Source organism: Mesoplodon densirostris, chromosome 10 (assembly GCF_025265405.1).
Source record: "Mesoplodon densirostris isolate mMesDen1 chromosome 10, mMesDen1 primary haplotype, whole genome shotgun sequence".
Taxonomy (NCBI): Eukaryota; Metazoa; Chordata; class Mammalia; order Artiodactyla; family Ziphiidae; genus Mesoplodon; species Mesoplodon densirostris.
Window position 1 is genome coordinate 23,980,628 of NC_082670.1, and position 18,828 is coordinate 23,999,455.

The 18,828-nt window shown below is 44.9% G+C and overlaps 1 protein-coding gene and 1 non-coding gene across 3 annotated transcripts; one reads left to right on the forward strand and one right to left on the reverse strand.

The window, feature by feature from the left end:
• Window positions 1–1,472: 1,472 nt before the first annotated feature.
• AIF1 (allograft inflammatory factor 1) lies at window positions 1,473–11,057 on the forward strand. Of its 2 annotated transcripts, XM_060110312.1 has the most exons (7): window positions 1,473–1,497; window positions 8,200–8,205; window positions 9,710–9,771; window positions 9,855–9,921; window positions 10,268–10,309; window positions 10,499–10,661; window positions 10,973–11,057. In XM_060110312.1, the coding sequence occupies exons 1-7, from the start codon at window positions 1,473–1,475 to the stop codon at window positions 11,055–11,057; spliced, it is 450 nt and encodes a 149-aa protein (XP_059966295.1). The 2 variants fall into 2 exon arrangements, with proteins under 2 accessions (XP_059966295.1, XP_059966296.1); XM_060110313.1 differs by lacking the exons at window positions 1,473–1,497; window positions 8,200–8,205 and adding an exon at window positions 9,511–9,535.
• TRNAD-GUC (transfer RNA aspartic acid (anticodon GUC)) lies at window positions 8,722–8,795 on the reverse strand. The gene has a single exon. It is a non-coding gene; the product is annotated as a tRNA-Asp (tRNA).
• Window positions 11,058–18,828: the final 7,771 nt, after the last annotated feature.

The following is an 18,828-nucleotide window of genomic DNA, read 5'->3' on the forward strand; positions in this document are numbered from 1 at the left end:
CAACGGGAGTGGCCACGGCAGTGAGAGGCCCGCGTATCACAAAAAAAAAAAAAAAAAAAAAAAATCTCTGACCAAATTGGTAAAGCAGAAAAAGAAAAGGCATACACATACACACACAAAAAGTAATTTATAGGGAATGTAATGTCTGATACATTAGATATTTAGATTGCAAACTTTGATAAGATGAATAATTTTCTAGAAAAATATATGACCAAAACTGACTCAAGAAAAAATTAGAAGCCTGATACACCTATAACCATTAAAGAAACTGAATCAGATGTTCAAAATTTAAGCACCAAAAAATCATCAAGCCCAGGGAGTTATGAAATCTTCAAAACAGAGATCATTCCAGTTATATAAAAATTATTCTAGGGACTTCCCTGGTGGTGCAGTGGTTAAGAATCTGCCTGCCAATGCAGAGGACATGGGTTCAATCCCTGGTCCGGGAAGATCCCGCATGCCGCGGAGTAAATATGCCTGTGCACCACAACTACTGAGCCTGCGTTCTAGAGCCCGCAAGCCACAACTACTGAGCCTGCGTGCTGCAACTACTGAAGCCCTCAGACCTAGAGCCTGTGCTCCGCAACAAGAGAAGCCACCGCAATGAGAAGCCCGCGCACCACAACAAAGAGTAGCCCCCACTCATCACAACTAGAGAAAAAGTTCCTGTGCAGTAATGAAGACCCAATGCAGCACCCCCCCCAAAAAAATTATTCTAGTGGCCAGAAAACAGGAAAAGTTTCTCAACTTATTTCACGAGATTAGTGTAACCTTGCTACAAAAGCCAGGCAAGGACAATTTTTTTTTAATAATTTTTTTTTTTTTTTTTGCAGTACGCGGGCCTCTCACTGTTGTGGCCTCTCCCGCTGCGGAGCACAGGCTCCGGACGCGCAGGCTCAAGCGGCCATGGCTCATGGGCCCAGCTGCTCCGCAGCATGTGGGATCTTCCCGGACCGGGGCACGAACCCGTGTCCCCTGCATCAGCAGGCGGACTCTCAACCACTGTGCCACCAGGGAAGCCCCAATAAATAATTTTTTAAAACCAGTTTTATTAAAGTATACTTTACATATAATCAAAGAACCAATTTTAAGTGTACATTTTGATAAGTTTTAACAAATGATAGTGTAAGCATTATCACAGTGAAGGTATAAAAGATATTACCCTAAGAAGTTCCACTGTGTCTCTTCCCAGGCAACCACTGATCCTCTTTCTGTCACTCTAGATGATTTGTCTTTCTAAACTTCCACAAAAGTGGGATCATACAGTATGTATCCTTTTGCATCTTGCTTTTTTTGCTCAGCATGTTTTTTGAGATTCATCCATGTTGTTGCATGTGTCAGTAGTTAATTCCTTCTTATTGATGAGTAGTATTCCATTGTGTGGATGTACCATAATTTGTTTATCCATTTACCTGTTGATGGATATTTGTGCTATTTCCAATCTTTTAAAAGAAATTATGAATAGAGCTGCCATGAACATTTTGTATACAAATCGTTGTGTGGACATACGTTTTCCTTTCTTCGGGGTAAAAATCTAAGAGTAAAATGGCTGAGTCTTATGGTATTTCTATGTTTATGTTGATAATGAAGTACCAAACCATTTTCCAGAGTTGCTGTAACATTTGACATTCCCACCAGCAGTGTATGAGAGTTCCAGTTGCTCCACATCCTTGTCAGCACTTGGTATTGTCAGTCTTTTTAATTTTAGCTATTCTAACTGGTGCCTAGTAGCACTCTGTTTTCTTTTAGTTTTTAAAATTTATTTATTATTTATTTATTTTTGGCTGCACTGGGTCTTCGTTGCTGCGTGCAAGCTTTCTCTAGTTGCAGTGAGCAGGGGCTACTCTTCGTTGTGGTGCACGGGCTTCTCGTTGTGGTGGCTTCTCTTGTTGCGAAGCACGGGCTATAGGCACGTGGGCTTCAGTAGTTGTGACATGTGGGCTCAGTAGTTGTGGTTCGCAGGCTCTAGGGCACAGGCTCAGTAGTTGTGGTGCACGGCTTAGTTGCCCCGCGGCATGTGGGATCTTCCCGGAGCAGGGCTCAAACCTGTGTCCCCTGCACTGGCAGGCGGATTCTTAACCACTGCGCCACCAGGGAAGTCCCTTCTTTTAGATTTTTATCATGAAATATTTTCAGCATTTGAAATATAAATAGAGAATAATATAATGAACACCCATGTACCCAGTGCCTAGCTTTGTCAGATGTTAACATTTTTCATAATTGCTTCAGATCTAATTTCTTTTTGTGCAGAGAATCTATTGAGAATTCCATGTACTGCACAATCATATGTCTACATTATGTTTGAGGAGAGGATTTAGAGGCAAGGACAATTTAAGAAAGGAAAATTATAAAACAATTTCCCTCGCGAACATAGATGCAAGAAAAAAAAAACAACTTAAAAATATTAGCAGGGGCTTCCCTGGTGGCGCAGTGGTTGAGAGTCCGCCTGCCGATGCAGGGGACGTGGGTTCGTGCCCCGGTCCGGGAAGATCCCACATGCCGCGGAGCGGCTGGGCCCGTGAGCCATGGCCGCTGAGCCTGCGCGTCCGGAGCCTGTGCCCCGCAACGGGAGAGGCCACAACAGTGAGAGGCCCGCGTACCGCAAAAAAAAAAAAAAAAAAAAAAAGAGAAAGGAAAATTATAAAACAATTTCCCTCGCGAACATAGATGCAAGAAAAAAAAAACAACTTAAAAATATTAGCAGGGGCTTCCCTGGTGGCGCAGTCGTTGAGAGTCCGCTTGCCAATGCAAGGGACACGGGTTCGTGCCCCAGTCTGGGAAGATCCCACATGCCGCGGAGCGGCTAGTCCCATGAGCCATGGTCGCTAAGCCTGCGCGTCCGGAGCCTGTGCTCCGCAATGGGAGAGGCCACAACAGTGAGAGGCCCGCGTACCACAAAAATAAAAAAAAATAAAATAAAATATTAGCAAACCTAAACCAGAATTGACTAAATAATGTAAAACTTAACCAGGAATTCCCTGGTGGTCCAGTAGTGAGGACTCCGTGCTTCCACTGCAAGGGGCATGGGTTTGATCCCTGGTCATGGAACTAAGATCCTGCATGCTGTGCACCATGGGCAGAAAAAACAAAAACAAAAAAACCTTAACCAAGCAACACCTAGTTTCCATTCATACAACTCAATGCATGAAGAGATGAAGGAGGAAAATTCATATGACCATCTCAATCAATACAATAGAAGCATTTTACAAAAGGTGTTTATGATAAACAACTACTCAAATTTTTAAAGTAGAAAAAAAATCATTTCACAAGTCATTTATGATTTTAAAAATTAGGACTGTATATCAAATGCCTCTCTTCTCCCACGGAATTTAGTGTATGTTTTTGAAATGGCTTTGTCTTTTTTTTTTCTATACATTTCCTCCTGTTCCTATTAGTACCCTCTGTTACCCATCATTTCTTGTGGGAGTATTTGGATTTCTGATATGTGGCCTTCCTTCACTGCTAAAAGGCTATGCTAAGTTTTGTTGTTTTTCAATTCATGATGGAATTTTGGGCCACAGTTTCCAACTGCTTTTGGCAATACATTTCTGGTGTGTTGTCATCTGTTGGAAAGTTGTGTACTTCTTCTTTACCTTTTTTTTCACAGTTAAGTGAACAGATGCTTTGGTCATTTCTTTTTTTTTTTTTATAAATGTATTTATTTATTTTATTTTTGGCTGCGTTGGGTCTTCGTTGCTGCACGCGGGCTTTCTCTAGCTGTGGCAAGCGGGGGTTACTCTTCGTTGCAGTGAGCAGGCTTCTCTTGCTGTGGAGCACAGGCTCTAGGAGCGCAGGCTTCAGCAGTTGTGGCACATGGGCTCAGTAGTTGTGGCTCGCGGGCTCTAGAGCGCAGGCTCAGTAATTGTGGCACACGGACTTAGTTGCTCCACAGCATGTGGGATCTTCCCGGACCAGGGCTCGAACCCGTGTCCCCTGCATTGGCAGGTGGATTCTTAACCACTGCGCCACCAGGGAATTCCTGGTCATTTCTTTTTGTTACTCTTTTTTTCTTTAAAAGCTTATCAGTTTGGGTTTTTTTTTTTTTAGTATTTATTTATTTATTTGGTTGCACCGGGTCTTAGTTGAGGCACGTGAGCTCCTTAGTTACGGCAGGCGGGCTCAGTTGCGGCTCGTGGGCTCCTTAGTTGTGGCATGCAAACTCTTAGTTGTGGTATGCATGTGGGATCTAGTTCCCTGACCAGGGATCGAATCTGGGCCCCCTGCATTGGGACCGCGGGAGTCCTATCCACTGCGCCACTGGGGAAGTCCCACTCATATTTAAATGAGCTAGATTTTTCTAAACTATTAACAGGGGGACGTTTCGTGGCGGGTCAGACTTACAAGTTCAAGGACTCCTCCTCTTTTGCCATCACAGTGGATTATTTCCTTAAATTTGGCACCTCTGTGTAGCCACTACCTCCTTGGCCTCTGAGAACATCTCCCAGTTTTTACCCAGCATTTACCCCCAACCTTAGGCTTCTTTATTTCACAGGAGACCTCACAGGCTGCCACCTCCCAAGTGCACCTAAGGTGGTGCACTTAATATTAGGAGAATTTTGCTGCCACATCTGGGGTCCCTTTGGCTGCTTTAAAACACTCTCTCTCCACCTTTACAGGTATTTGAATCTGTTCAGTCAGCACTGCCCTCAGCTTTTCCCTCCAAGGGTGAGGCCTTTCCTCCCAGGAAGGAATATTTGCTTTTCTTTTCTTTTTTTTTTTTAGCAGTCACCAGGACCCTCGCTACTCCCCTGCTCTTCTCAGAGGCACTCCTGGGGAATGCCTGCTCAGCGGGAATTTGGTCACATGGACACATGAATCGGAGTCTGTAGGTACTCTGTATCTCCTAGCTTCACTGAAAATGTAGCACGCGCGTGCGTACGTGCGTGTGTGTGTGTGTGTGTGTGTGTTTCCAATCTCTTTACAGGCATCAAGAGGGGAAATTTAGACATAAACTGCTGCCGCATCCCCTCAAAGCCCTACAAGGAGGCTTTTTAGAAAGGAAAAGGCTTTGGCAAAAGCGATGTTGGTGACTCAGTTATGGTTCTCCAGAGCTGTCCCTCGTAGACTCAGAATCCTAACTTGTTTTCCCGCCTCCCGGAAAGCCTCTTGTTAACCAAGCCCCTGAGTCTGCTGCAAACACCAGGATGCCCTTTTGTTCATTTACAAAAAGAAATAGAGCTGCAGTTTCTTCCCAGCCCCCCACATTCCCCCCCATACACACATGTACGCTGTACCATTCAGGTTCTCAAATTTGGTTCATTTGAGGAAATAGTTTTGTTTTTTTAATTTGGCTGGGCTGGGTCTTAGTTGAAGCATGCAGGATCTTTAGTTGCAGCACGCGGGATCTTTTTTTAGCTGCGGCATGCGGGATCTTTGGTTGTGGCATGCGAACTCTTAGTTGCTGCATGTGGGATCTAGTTCCCTGACCAGGGATGGAACCCAGGCCCCCTGCATTGGCAGCGCAGAGTCTTAGCCACTGGACCACCAGGGAAGTGCCCAGAGATAGTTTATTTACAAAGGTGTGGGTCAGGTATAGGGGAATCACAAGGCATACTGCAACCCCGGCCCAAAGGGATGAGGGGAGGAGAGATTACAGCAGTGGTTTTTACTCATTTTGTGCCACAGATCTCTTCGGCATTCTGGTAAAGTGTAAAATAAAAAATATATAGCAAAGTAAAACAATTACATTGAGTTCCAGTTATCAAAATATTAATAAAATATTGGGATAGACAAAACCATGTACTTATTATCACATTAAAAGACAAGAGATTTAAAAGAGAGGCAAGTTGGGACATCCCTGGTGGTCCAGTGGGTAAGACTTTATGCTCCCAGTGCAGGGGGACTGGGTTCCATCCTTGGTCAGGGAACTAGACCCCACATGCCGCAACGAAAGATCCCGCACGCCAAAACTAAGACCCGGAATAGCCAAATAAGTAAATAAATATTAAAAAAAGAAATACAGGCAAGTTGAAGTTAGACTTTGAAAAAGATATATCAGGGGCTTCCCTGGTGGCGCAGTGGTTGAGAGTCCGCCTGCCGATGCAGGGGACTCAGGTTCGTGCCCCGGTCCGGGAAGATCCCACATGCCGCGGAGTGGCTGGGCCCGTGAGCCATGGCCGCTGAGCCTGCGCGTCCGGAGCCTGTGCTCCGCAACGGGAGAGGCCACAGCAGTGAGAGGCCCGCGTACCAAAAAAAAAAAAGATATATCAGTGCAAAAGATGTTGTTGGCTTGAGTAAGAACTTTAAACTGTGAAGTGGTCTTTGACAAGGCAACATGTGTAATGTTGGACGTGAGAAGAGGATGTACATTTTTTTCGTTTCCAAATTCACAGACCACCTGAAAGTTATTCCCTGGGCTTCTGAAACCTGGAAAAGGACAGCATAATGTAGAGCAGGTTGCCTGGAGAGGAGCATTGCCCATAGATGGGGGTGTCAGCCAGCCTGAGGTGACCTTGTGGGAAGGGAGTCAGAGGAATGAATACCCTTAACTTAATGTCCTCCCTCCTGTTGTTCTCCTGCCAGGCTCCCCATCAGCCAAAACAGCTAGAAGCCAGAGGTGCCCTTGATATAGTCTGTACAGGTTAGTCTCCTGGGGCAGAGAACAGAGTGGGAGAGGGAAAATGGAGGGGCAAACAAAAGACATCCAGGTCCCCCCCCACACACACACAGACAAGCTTTCTGGCCAGTGTATTTTCTTCATGTAGGTACACAGGGGACCTAATTCTAATCGGGAGCTCCCCTGGAGAGTGTGGAACCATATGAAGGATGCTTAGCAACACGGTGCCAGTCCTATAAGGGGCTCTAACCTCACAGGTTTCTAGCGGCTCATTTCTTGAGCCAGCTCAGCATTCTCTCTTCCTGGCTGCTTGTCTGGATACTAACAACTCTGGCCTCAGTGACTCCTCTTTTTTCTGCCTCCAAGACTCACCAGCCCCACCACCCACTGACGCACTTAAGCCATGTTGACACCTTCAGTGAGGATAGCAAGCCCTGCAGGCTTGGGAGTCACTCTATTGCTTTAGGGCCCATGGCTCTCAAACTTGAGTGCGTATCAGAATCATCTGAGGCACTTGCTAAAAAGCTATTGCTGGACCCCACCCCCGGAGTTTCTGATTCAGTAGGTCTGGGATGGGGCCCAACAATGTGCGTTTCTAACATGTTTCCATGTGATGCTGCTGGTGGAAGGACCACTCGCTGAGAATCACTGCTTTAAGGAGATTCTGCATGTCTCTCCTCAGAGCTAGATTTTGCAGCCTGTCACAGAGTTACCTACTTCCCTTATTTCTGGGTTCACAGCTGCTCCCTGGCAGCTCCCTGCCCAGAGGCCCCACCTCCCCTTCAGCCTTGACTGCGGACTGTGAGCTTGCGCTCCCTTTGGTCCAGCGGGCCGGCCCCTGGGTTTGGGTGGGAGGTGTCTTCTCGCATCTCTGTTCTTCACAGGCTTTCCCACATCTGTGCTTATGCTGAGTTTCATTCGCCACTCACTTGCCCATCTAGTTACTCTTTACACTTCATTTTTGTCCCTTGGTCAGAGCAGCTGTCACTTTCTCTTTCCCAGGAAGTTTTTCTGAGTATCTAAGTTCTATCTCACCTTGGTAGTCTGCCAAGCCACCAGCGAGGGAAAGACTTCTCTGGGATGCGATCTCAGTCCAAATAAAAGCCGGATTCTTCCCAATGGCCTACAAGGCCCTATGCAATCTGACCTCACCTCCTGCCTCTGCTCCCCCTCACACACCCGGCTCCACTACACTGGCCTTCCTGCTGCTTCATGAATACTCAGACATCCAGACACGTCCTCACCTTAGGACCTTTGCGTTTGCTGTTCCCTCTGCCTGAAATGCTCCCCTCCTATATATCCACGTGGCTTGTTCCCTCACCTCCTTGAAATCTTTGCTCAAATATCACTTTCTCAGAGAAGCCTCCCTAAGCACCCTATTTAAATCTGCAGTCCACGCAGCCCTTCCTATCTCCCTCCCTATTTTGATCTATATAGGCACCTACCACCTTTAATATACTTGTTTATTTTTATTGTCTGTCTCCCCCAATTAGATTGTCCATGAGGACAAGAGTTTACACTTATTTGGTTCATTGGCCCTAGAAAGGTGCCTGGCATATAGTAAGCACTCAATAAGTATTTGTTGAATGAATGTATGAATAAAAAAACAGATTCCCCCCACTAGGCACCAAGACCATCGGGAGGGCAGGGTTGCCAGCTTTCTCCTCAGGGGGAGAGGAAGCTGTGATAAAGAGAACTCAAGAGGCCAGAGTCCCCATCAGCATCTCCCCCAATCATGTGGGTCAGGGAGAGGGCAGTGAGAAATGAAAACTCCCAGCTGCAGAAGGGGAAATAGGTTGGGGGGCGGGGGAGAGAAGGAAAGGTGTGCCCATCAGTGCTGGGGCAGAGTGGCTGGAGCTTGGGGCAGGGAGTTTAGACAAAAGTGTCTCAGTGAGGGGGACGCACTGTCCTGGCCTCCCCTAGAAGCCACTAGCCAAAAAGAGCAGCAAAGGGTATAAAGAGTGTGCCTAGGGAGGACATTTATCAGAGGCTACCCCCCACTCTGTTGAGCCCACAGTGACCGGCACCGTCCCACCCCTAATGTCGGCCTCACCCCCTGGCTCTTGTGTCCACCAATGCTATCTCTCTCAGCACCACTGGCCTCCAAAGAATCTACTTTTTTTTTTTTTTTTTTTGGCCGTGTCATGCAGCTTGTGGGATTTTAGTTCCCCCACCAGGGATTGAACCTGGCCCCTCGGCAGTGACAGTGCCACAGTCCTAACCACTGGACCACCAGGGAATTCCCCCAAAAAATCTACTGAAATTCTCAAATTCCAGAGGTCTGTAGATTTTACTGAAAATTTCAAATGAGATAAGATGAGGGGATTACATTGCACATCCTAAAGCAAACAAAGACTCCTTTGTCAGACACTTCCATATTTCCAAGTGCCTCTCTGGAGCTGACAGGTGGGAAGTGAAGTACCTCTCCCTTTCCAGACCCTGCACCCATCTTGCCACCCTCCCAGATCTGCCAGCAACTTCAGGTTCTTCTCCCATCCACAGTGCAGAAAAATTCAGTCAGCCTTTCCTCAGCTCCCTATCCAAACCTGCGTGTCCAGACTTGTGAAACCTGGGCCTCAGTCACCTGAACCTCCAGACCTGTTCAGAGATTCTTTGTTCCTGAGAATAAACGCCCCCTGGGGTCTTACTGACCTTCCCCCACTCCTTTGGTGGCTTATCGAAATATTTCTTTCACACACACACTGAGCTCCCCTTAAGAGGAATTAAGGAGAATGTTGTTTTCTCATCTCCTTTCTACACCCAGCTCCCCCTTCTTCCTGGGTGCTAGTGTCAGCAGAAGCTGATGGGGAAGTGAGGCCTGGAACTCAGAGGAGGAGGGAATGAGGGGAAAGGGGAAGTTTGGGAGGGAGGCCTCCAGGAAGCTGGTGGGAGAGGACAGCTGGCAGACAGAGAGGCGCCCAGCCTGGTCTGTCTCCTCCAGCACCAGCTGAGCTATGAGCCAAACCAGGGATTTGCAGGGTAGGGAAGGTGGAATGGGCAGGGTCCTAAAACAGGAGAAAGAAGGTGGACAGTCCTGGGCTGTGGGCTGGGAATCTGGCCCATGAAGGCAGAATTGTGATGGCTTCAGGCTGGGCTTGGGGGTGAGGAGAGGAAGGGGGCAGTGAGGCTACATTAACCTTTGCACCCCTTCAGGAGGAAAAGCCTTTGGGCTGCTGAAGGCCCAGCAAGAAGAGAGACTCAGTGAAATCAACAAGGTAAAAGGAAGAACCAAGGGGCCGGGTGGTGGTGGTGGGGGGCGACCAGGAGGGTCTACCCAGGTTCTTGCTTTCCCCCACAGCAATTCCTGGATGATCCCAAATATAGCAGTGACGAGGACCTGCCCTCCAAACTGGAAGCCTTCAAGAGTGAGGGGAAAACTATAGGGGTGGAGAAGGGGGTGAGGAGGGTAGGATTTCCCCAGGAAGAAAGCAGACGGCAGAAACGAAGTTGACTTTTGGGATGGGAAAAAGGAAGGCTGCCTCTATCGCCACCCTGGTTACAGTCCCTTTCCCCGGCCTGCCCCTCTCAGGAGCCCCTCTAGTTCCCTACACCGTACCAGGGCCCTCAGCCTCCCAACCTTCACACTTCCTCTACCTGCCCCACCTCTTCTTCATCTTCCCCCCCTACCTAGCGCTCGGTCAATCCCTGCCCTGCCCCTGCCTGGGACCCTCAAGCCAGTGCTTACCCTCTCTGCTTTCTCCCCTCACCCAGAGAAATACATGGAGTTTGACCTGAATGGAAATGGAGATATCGGTGAGCAGAGGGTGATCTTCAGGGAGTGTGCAGATCTAGGAAGAGGGAGGTCTTTCCCACAGTGCTCCATTCCCAGTGGTTCGGGAGAGGGTCCATCGACCAGGGTAGGAAGGGGAATGGGAATGAGGAGGTAGAGGCGACAGAGTGAGAGAGGCTCCCCCTCTTCTTACCCCCATCCTCTGCCTCCAGATATCATGTCCCTGAAGCGAATGCTGGAGAAGCTTGAGGTCCCCAAGACCCACCTGGAGCTAAAAAAATTAATCAGGGAGGTATCCAGCGGCTCTGGGGAGACTTTCAGCTACTCTGACTTTCTCAAGATGATGCTGGGCAAGAGATCTGCCATCCTAAAAATGTGAGGGTCCAGTTCCAACCTCCCCTATACTTACTTACCTGTTTTCTCTCCCCCCACCTCCATCCCCAGGTTCACCTTCTACACATTACTCAGCATGCATTTCTCTTCCGTCTTTTGAGAGACCCTTCCAAGGTGCTATCCTCATCCACGGTCTGATCCCCACAGCCCCCAGTACTCCCACTCCTGCCCTTTCTCCTTCTCCTCCCACCCTCACAAACCTCATCCTTTTTCTGGACTTTCACAGTAGACTAAAATTTACTCTCTTGAGAGGACTGTCCCCTGATCCCTGTGTCTCTTCCCATCTCAATCAGGATCCTGATGTATGAAGAGAAAGCAAGAGAACAGGAGAAGCCAACGGGTCCCCCAGCCAAGAAAGCTATCTCTGAGTTGCCCTGATTTGTGGTGAAGGAGATGTGGTGGGATTGAAGGGGCTTCTGTGACTCCAACATGGAAAAAGAACACAAAATTGTGAGCCAGAGCTAAACTAATTTAAATAAACTACCCTCCTTCAGATCAACAGATCAGCTTGGTCACTGTTTGGGGGATTTTTTTTTCCTGGGTTTGGGAAGGAGTGAAGCGTCTTTGAGGGAAGGGTAGCAAGGATTTGCCCATATGAGCAATCCATCAACAATTCTGTAGTATGTCTACTACAGCAGATGGTTTTGTACACCAAGGGGGATTCCGGATGTATAAGATAGCCTTGACCTCCCTCAAGGAGTTTAAGTGGGATGAAAAGACATGTACAGACAAAAAATATATCATCCAAGCTCATGATGAAGAGCAAGGATTACCTTGAACCAACATTCTCTATGACTATAAGCTTTGTAACCTCAATGATTATTCATCCTCTCTGAGTCTTTCATTTGAAAACGAGAGTAATATGATCTACCCTGCAGTACCTGACATATCATAAGCCCTCAATAATGTTTAAAACTTGAATGAATGGATGGATGGATAGATGAAAGAACTGGTGTTATTGAATTAAGTAAAGGATTCACGACACTATAAAGCCTGATAATTTAAGTGAAAATGAGCCTCGAGGTCCTGTTGGGGACAAGCTACAACAACCGAATCTATCTAATAAAAGGAAAAGGGGCTTGTATTAGGAGAGTACTGAGGGCAGATTCTGAGCATACAGGATCCCTGGATGGCAGAAAGGGTTAAAAAGCCAATTCCAGGGAAGGCAGGAGCCTGAGAGTTCCCAGACCTTTGGTGAGGCTATTCCTGGACTTTTCCTCCAAGGGGTCCAGATGGATTAACTCCAGCAACTCCCAGTCATTGGCCACTATTTCAGATTTCCTTACTCCCTGGAAAGCAAGAATCGAATTGGTCCAGCTTGTTTCATGTACCAAGGACAGATGAGGCCCCTAGGGCCACTCATTTTGGCCCTTTCCAATGGTAAAGCCAGGTTGGCATCCTAAAGAGTGCTACAGTAACTGTACAGGACTTCAGATGAGGACGAGATCAATGTGGGTTCAATAAAATATCTGAATATAACAAAATTAATAGCTAAGCTTTACTGAGCACCTACTATACACTGGGTAGATGCTTTCTGTGTATTAATTCATTTAATCTTCCCGACAACTCTGGCGACAACAAGGAGGATAGGAAGGATCTGGAGCTTAAACAATTTGTTCATTCAAGATAAATAAATTGGGTTATATTTACACAATGGACTACTATTATATAGCAATAAGAATGAACAGACTACAACTACATGCAACAATGTGGATCAATTTCATTAATACAATGTTGAGCAAAAGAAGACAGACATAAAAGAACCCTTACTGTACAATTCCATTTATATAAAGTACAAAAACAAGTAAAACTAATATATATTGTTAGAAGTCAGGATAATAGTCAGCCTTGGGGGAGGGCAGTGACTACAAGAGGCCCTCAGGCAGCTTTTGTGCTAGTTAGGGTTCTGTTTTTGGTTACATGTTTTGCTTAGTTCATGAAAAGTTATCAAAATTTCATATATATATATATATATATATATATATATATATATATATATATATATAAAATACACATATATATTACACACTTTGATAAGAAGATTTTTTTTTTCTTTTTTGGCTGGGTTGGGTCTTCATTGCTGCATGCAGGATTTCTCCAGTTGCAGCAAGCAGGGGCTACTCTAAAGAAGATTTAAAGAATCACTTATTGGACATTAACTATGTTCCATTCCCTATTCCAGGTGCTTGGGATAGAAGAGTGAACAAAACAAAGATCCCTGCCTTTGTGAAGCTTACATTCTGTTGTGGGAACTGGTGTGGGAGGAGGACAGACAATAAAAAGTAAACATAATTTAACATTTATATGATCTATTAGAAAATGACAAGTATTATGAAAAAAAGAGAACGTAGAGCAGGTTAAAGGGAATGAGGGGTGTCAGGATGGTCAGGGAAGATTAAAATTTTGAAAGGGTAATCAGGAGAGGCCTCATTGAGGAGGTGACCAACACTGAGCAAAAACTTCAAGGAAATAAAGGAGTGAGCCATGCAGGTTTCTGGGGGAAGAGTCAGTTGGGCAGAGGGAAAAGGAGCAGAAGGGCCCTAGGGTAAGACAGGTCTGTGCAGATAGGCAGAGTAATAAAATCAGAAACATAATAGAGGGCCAAGTCATCTAGGGTCTTGTGGGCCACAGTAAGGACTTTGGTGTTTTGGGGTTTTTTTTTGGTATGCGGGCCTCTCACTGTTGTGGCCTCTCCCGTTGCGGAGCACAGGCTCTGGATGCGTAGGCTCAGCAGCCATGGCCCACGGGCCCAGCCGCTCCGCGGCATGTGGGATCTTCCCAGACTGGGGCACGAACCTGAGTCCCCTGCATCGGCAGGTGGACTCTCAACTACTGCACCACCAGGGAAGCCCAGGACTTTGGTTTTTATTCTGAGAGAAATGGAGAGGCAATGCAGGACTTTGAGCAAAGGAATGCTTTGAAAACTCCTCTGAGAAAAGGTCCCACTCTGACTGCAGTATAGAGAATAGACTGTGGGAGCAGGGGTAGACTTAGGAAGACCAGTTAGGAGGCTGTTACTGTAACCCAGGTAAGAGATGAGGACGGCTCAGATCAAAGTGGAAACAGTGGAAGTGAAGAGGTTGGATTCTGGATAATTTCTCGATATAGGATTTCCTGTCTGATTGAAAGTGGAGTGAGATAAAGAAAGGAGTCAGTGAAGTTTCCAGGGTTTTTGACTTAACTGGAATTTTTTAAAAATTAATTTTTATTGGAGTATAGTTGCTTTATAATGTTGTGTTAGTTTAACTGTAATTTTTAAATTGACATCAGCTGAGATGGTAAAGGCTGTGGATAGAGCAGGTATTGGAGGACTGGAGATCAAAATGTTCAGTTCTGGACATACTGAATTTGAAATGATCTGTTAGATACCCAAGAGGTGGTGTCAAGTACATAGCTGTGTATACAAGTCTGGAGTTTTGGAATGAGGTCTCTGATGAATAGACACATTTGAGAGTCATCAGCATATAAACGTTATTTCAAGCCATGAGACTGATGCTCTTGGCAGTTTGGGTAGAAGGTGGGGATGAAGGCTTGACTGAAGTGGGTTTAAGAAAGAATGAGAGGAGAGACATTGGAGACAGTGTGTATGGATAGGTCTTCCAAGAAATTCTGCTGTGGTAACTGACCGGGGAAAGGGGACATGAGTATCATTTTGAAAGTTTGAGAGGGACTTCCCTGGTGGTGCAGTGGTTAAGAATCCGCCTGCCAATGCAGGGGACACGAGTTCGAGCCCTGGTCTGGGAAGATCCCACATGCCGCAGAGCAACAAAGCCCGTGTGCCACAACTACTGAGCCTGTGCTCTAGAGCCTGCAAGTCACAACTACTGAGCCCGCAAGCCAAAACTACTGAAGCCTGCGCACCTACAGCCCATGCTCCGCAACAAGAGAAGCCACCACAATGAGAAGCCTGCACATTGCAACGAGTAGACCCCGCTCACCACAACTAGAGAAAGCCTGCGGGCAGCAACAAAGACCCAACATAGCCAAAAATAAATTAAAAAAAAAAAAAAGAATCCACCTTCCAATGCAGGGGATACGGGTTCGATCCCTGGTCCGGGAACTAAGATACCACATGCCATGGGACAACTAAGCCAGCGCACCACAACTATTGAGCCTGCACGCCACAACTAGAGAAGCCCGCGCACTGTAACTAGAGAAGCCCACGCACCTCAACAAAGAGCCCACATGCCACAACAAAGACCCAGCACAGCCAAAATAAAAAATTAAAAAATATATAAATAAAAATAATTTAAAAATAAAAAGAAAGTTTGAGAACTGAAGTCATCTCAACCATCTTAATGGGCCTCAGGATAGAATTCTTACCAGAGTCTTGCTAAATTTTCTGCTCTCATTTTCCATTATGGACAGTCAGTCCCTTAATTTAGCCACACCAGCCTAGGCGTAGGTTCCAAACCCATGCCTTTGCTTATCAGTTCACTGGGCCCAAGATGTGCACTCTCTCCTCAAACGTGTTAAACCTTTTTTTTAAAATTACTTATTTTATTTATTTGGCTGCATCGGGTCTTAGTTGCAGCACACAGGATCTTTGTTGCGACATGCGGGATCTTTCGTTGTGGTGTGCAGGCTCCTTGTTGCGACACACAGGCTTTTCTCTAGTTGTGGCGCATGGGCTCCAGAGCACACTGGCTCAGTAGTTGCAGCGTGCAGGCTCTCTAGTTGTGGCGTGCGGGCTCAGTAGTCGTGGCATGCAGGTTTAGTTACCCTGCGGCATGTGGGATCTTAGTTCCCTGACCAGGGATCGAACATGTGTCCCCTGCATTGGAAGGTGGATTCTTAATCATTGGACTACCAGGGAAGTCTCCTGGCTAAATCTTAACTAGTTCTTCATATCACTTAATAAGTCACATTTTTCTAGAAACATTTCTGAACTTGCTCAGGCACAGTCTGATTTTTATTCCTCTACTTCTATAATATTCCTGTGCATATCTCTGGTGCCTTCAGAACATAGTTGTTGACAATGGGTCACTTATAAATCAAAGAGGAAACTTTAAAAAGCTGGAGACAAATGAAAACAAAAACACAATGATCCACAATCTATGGGATGCAGCAAAAACATTTCTAAGAGGGAAGTTTATAGCGATACAAACCTACCCCTGGAAACAGGAAAAACCTCAAATAAACAATCTAACTTTACACCTAAAGGAACTAGATACAGAAGAACAAACAAAACCCAAAATTAGTAGAAGGAAAGAAATAATAAAGATGAGAACAGAAATAAATGAAATAGAGACAAAAAAAAACAGAAAATATTAATGAAAGAGCTGTTCTTTGAAAAGATAAACAAAATTGATAAACCTTTAGCCAGACTCATCAAGAAAAAGGGAGAGGGCCCAAATCAATAAAATCAGAAATGAAAAAGGAGAAGTTACAACTGACACCACAGAAATACAAAGGATCATAAGAGATTGTTACAAGTAACTATATGCCAATAAAATGGACAACCTAGAAGAAATGGACAAATTCCTAGAAATGTACAATCTCCCAAGGCTGAATCAGGAAGAAATAGAAAATATGAACAGGCCAGTTACCAGTAATGAAATTGAATCAGTAATTAAAAAAAAAAACAAAACAACCTCTCAACAGACAAAACTCCAGAACCACAATGCTTCTACCAAAGATGAATTCTACCAAACATTTAAAGAAGAGTTACCAGGGCTTCCCTGGTGGCACAGTAGCTGAGAGTCCACCTGCCGATGCAGGTGACAGGGGTTCGTGCCCCAGTCTGGGAAGATCCCACATGCCGCGGAGCGGCTAGGCCCGTGAGCCATGGCCGATGAGCCTGCACGTCCAGAGCCTGTGCTCCGCAACGGGAGAGGCCACAATGGTGAGAGGCCTGTGTACCACAAAAAAAAAAAAAAAAAAAAAAAAGAAGAGTTACCATCCATCCTTCTCAAACTATTCCAAAAAACTGCAGAGGAAGGAACACTTCTGAACCCATTTTATAAGGCCAGTGTCACCCTGATACCAAATCCAGATAAAGATATCACAAAAAAATAAAAATTATAGGCCAATATCACAGATGAACAGAGATGCAAAAATCCTCAGAAACTATTAGCAAATGGAATTCAACAATACATTAAAAGGATTGTACACCATGATCAAGTGGGATTTATCCCAGCGATGCAAGGATGGATCGATGTCCATAAATCAGTCAATGTGATACACCACATTAATAAACTGAGGAATAAAAATCATATGGTCATCTCAACAGATGTAGGAAAAGCTTGTGATAAATTCAACATTCATTTATGATTAAAACTCTCCAGAAAGTGGGCACAGAGGGAGTATACCTCAACATAATAAAAGTCATATATGGCAAGCCCACAGCTAACATCATACTCAATGGTGAAAACCTGAAACATTTCCTCTAAGATCAGGAAGAATACAAGGATGCCCACTTTCATTCAACATAGTGTTGGAAGTCCTAGCCACAATAATCAGACAAAAAAAAGAAATAAGAGGAATCCAAATTGGAAAGGAAGAAGTAAAACTGTCAGTTTGAAGATGACATGATACTATAGATAGAAAATTCTAAAGATGCCACAAAGAAACTACTAGAACTCACCAATGAATCTAGTAAAGTTGCAGTATACAACATTAACATATAGAAATCTGTTGCATTTCTACACACTATCAATGAATTATCAGGAAAAAAATTAAGAAAACAATCCCATTTACAATCGCATCAAAAAGAATGAAATACCTAGGAATAAATCTAACTAAGAAATGTAAGACCTGAAACCATAAAATTTCTATAAGAAAACATATGGAGTATGCTCTCTGACATCAATCTTAGCAATATTTTTTTGAATATGTCTCCTCAGACAAGGGAAACAAAAGCAAAAGTCGACAAATGGGACTATATCAAACTAAAAAGCTTTTGCATAGCAAAGGAAACTATCAACAAAATGAAAAGGCTGCCAGAAAGTATCTTATCCCGAATGGGATAAGATACTTGCAAATAATATATCTGATAAGGGGTTAATATCCAAAATATACAAAGAACTCATACAATTTAAAAAAAAGATTAAAAAATGGGCAGAGGAGAAAAAAAAAATAGGGACTTCCCTGGTGACGCAGTGGTTAAGAATCTGTCTGCCAATGCAGGGGACACGGATTCGAGCCCTGGTCTGGGAAGATCCCACATGCCGCAGAGCAACTAAGCCCGTGCGCCACAACTACTGAGCCTGCACTCTAGAGCCCGTGAGCCACAACTACTGAGCCCACATGCCACAACTACTGAAGCCCCCACGCCTAGAGCCCATGCTCTGCAAGAAGAGAAGCCACCCAACGAGAAGCCTGAGCACCGCAGCGAAGAGTAGCCCTTGCTTGCTGCAACTAGAGAAAGCCCGCGCACAGCAACGAAGACCCAATGCTGGCAAAAAAAAATAATAATAAAAAAATACTATAAAAAAATGGGCAAAGGGCCTGAATAGACATTTTCCAAAGAAGACATAAAGATGGCCAATAGGCACATGAAAAGATGCTCCCATCACTAATCATCAGGGAAATACAACTCAAACCACAATGAAATATCCCCTCACACCTGTCAGAATGGCTATTATCAAAAAGACCACAAATAACAAGTGTTGGCAAGGATGTGGAGAAAAGGGAACCCTCTTTCAGTATTGGCAGGAATGTAAATTGGTGCAGCCATTATGGAAAACAATATGGAGATTCCTCAAAAAATTAAAAATAGAACTACTATACGATCCACTAATTCCACTCCTAGGTATTTATCTGACGAAAATGAAAACATTAATTCAAAAAGATATATGCACCACTATGTTCATTGAAGCATTATTTATAACAGCCAAGATATGGAAGCAACCTAAGTGCCCATCAACAGGTGAATAGATAAAGAAGATATAGTATATATGTACCATGGAATATTACTGAGCCATGAAAAAGAATGAAATCTTGCCATTTGTGTCAACATGGTGGACCTAGAGGGTATCACGCTAAGTGAAATAAGTCAGACACAGAAAAATACTGTATGATTTCACTTATGTGGGATCTATAAAACATAAAAACAAACGTAACATGGCAGAAACAGGGTCATAGATACAGAGAACAAACAGGTAGTTGGTGGGGGAGGAGAGAAATAGGCAAAGGAGATTAAGTGATT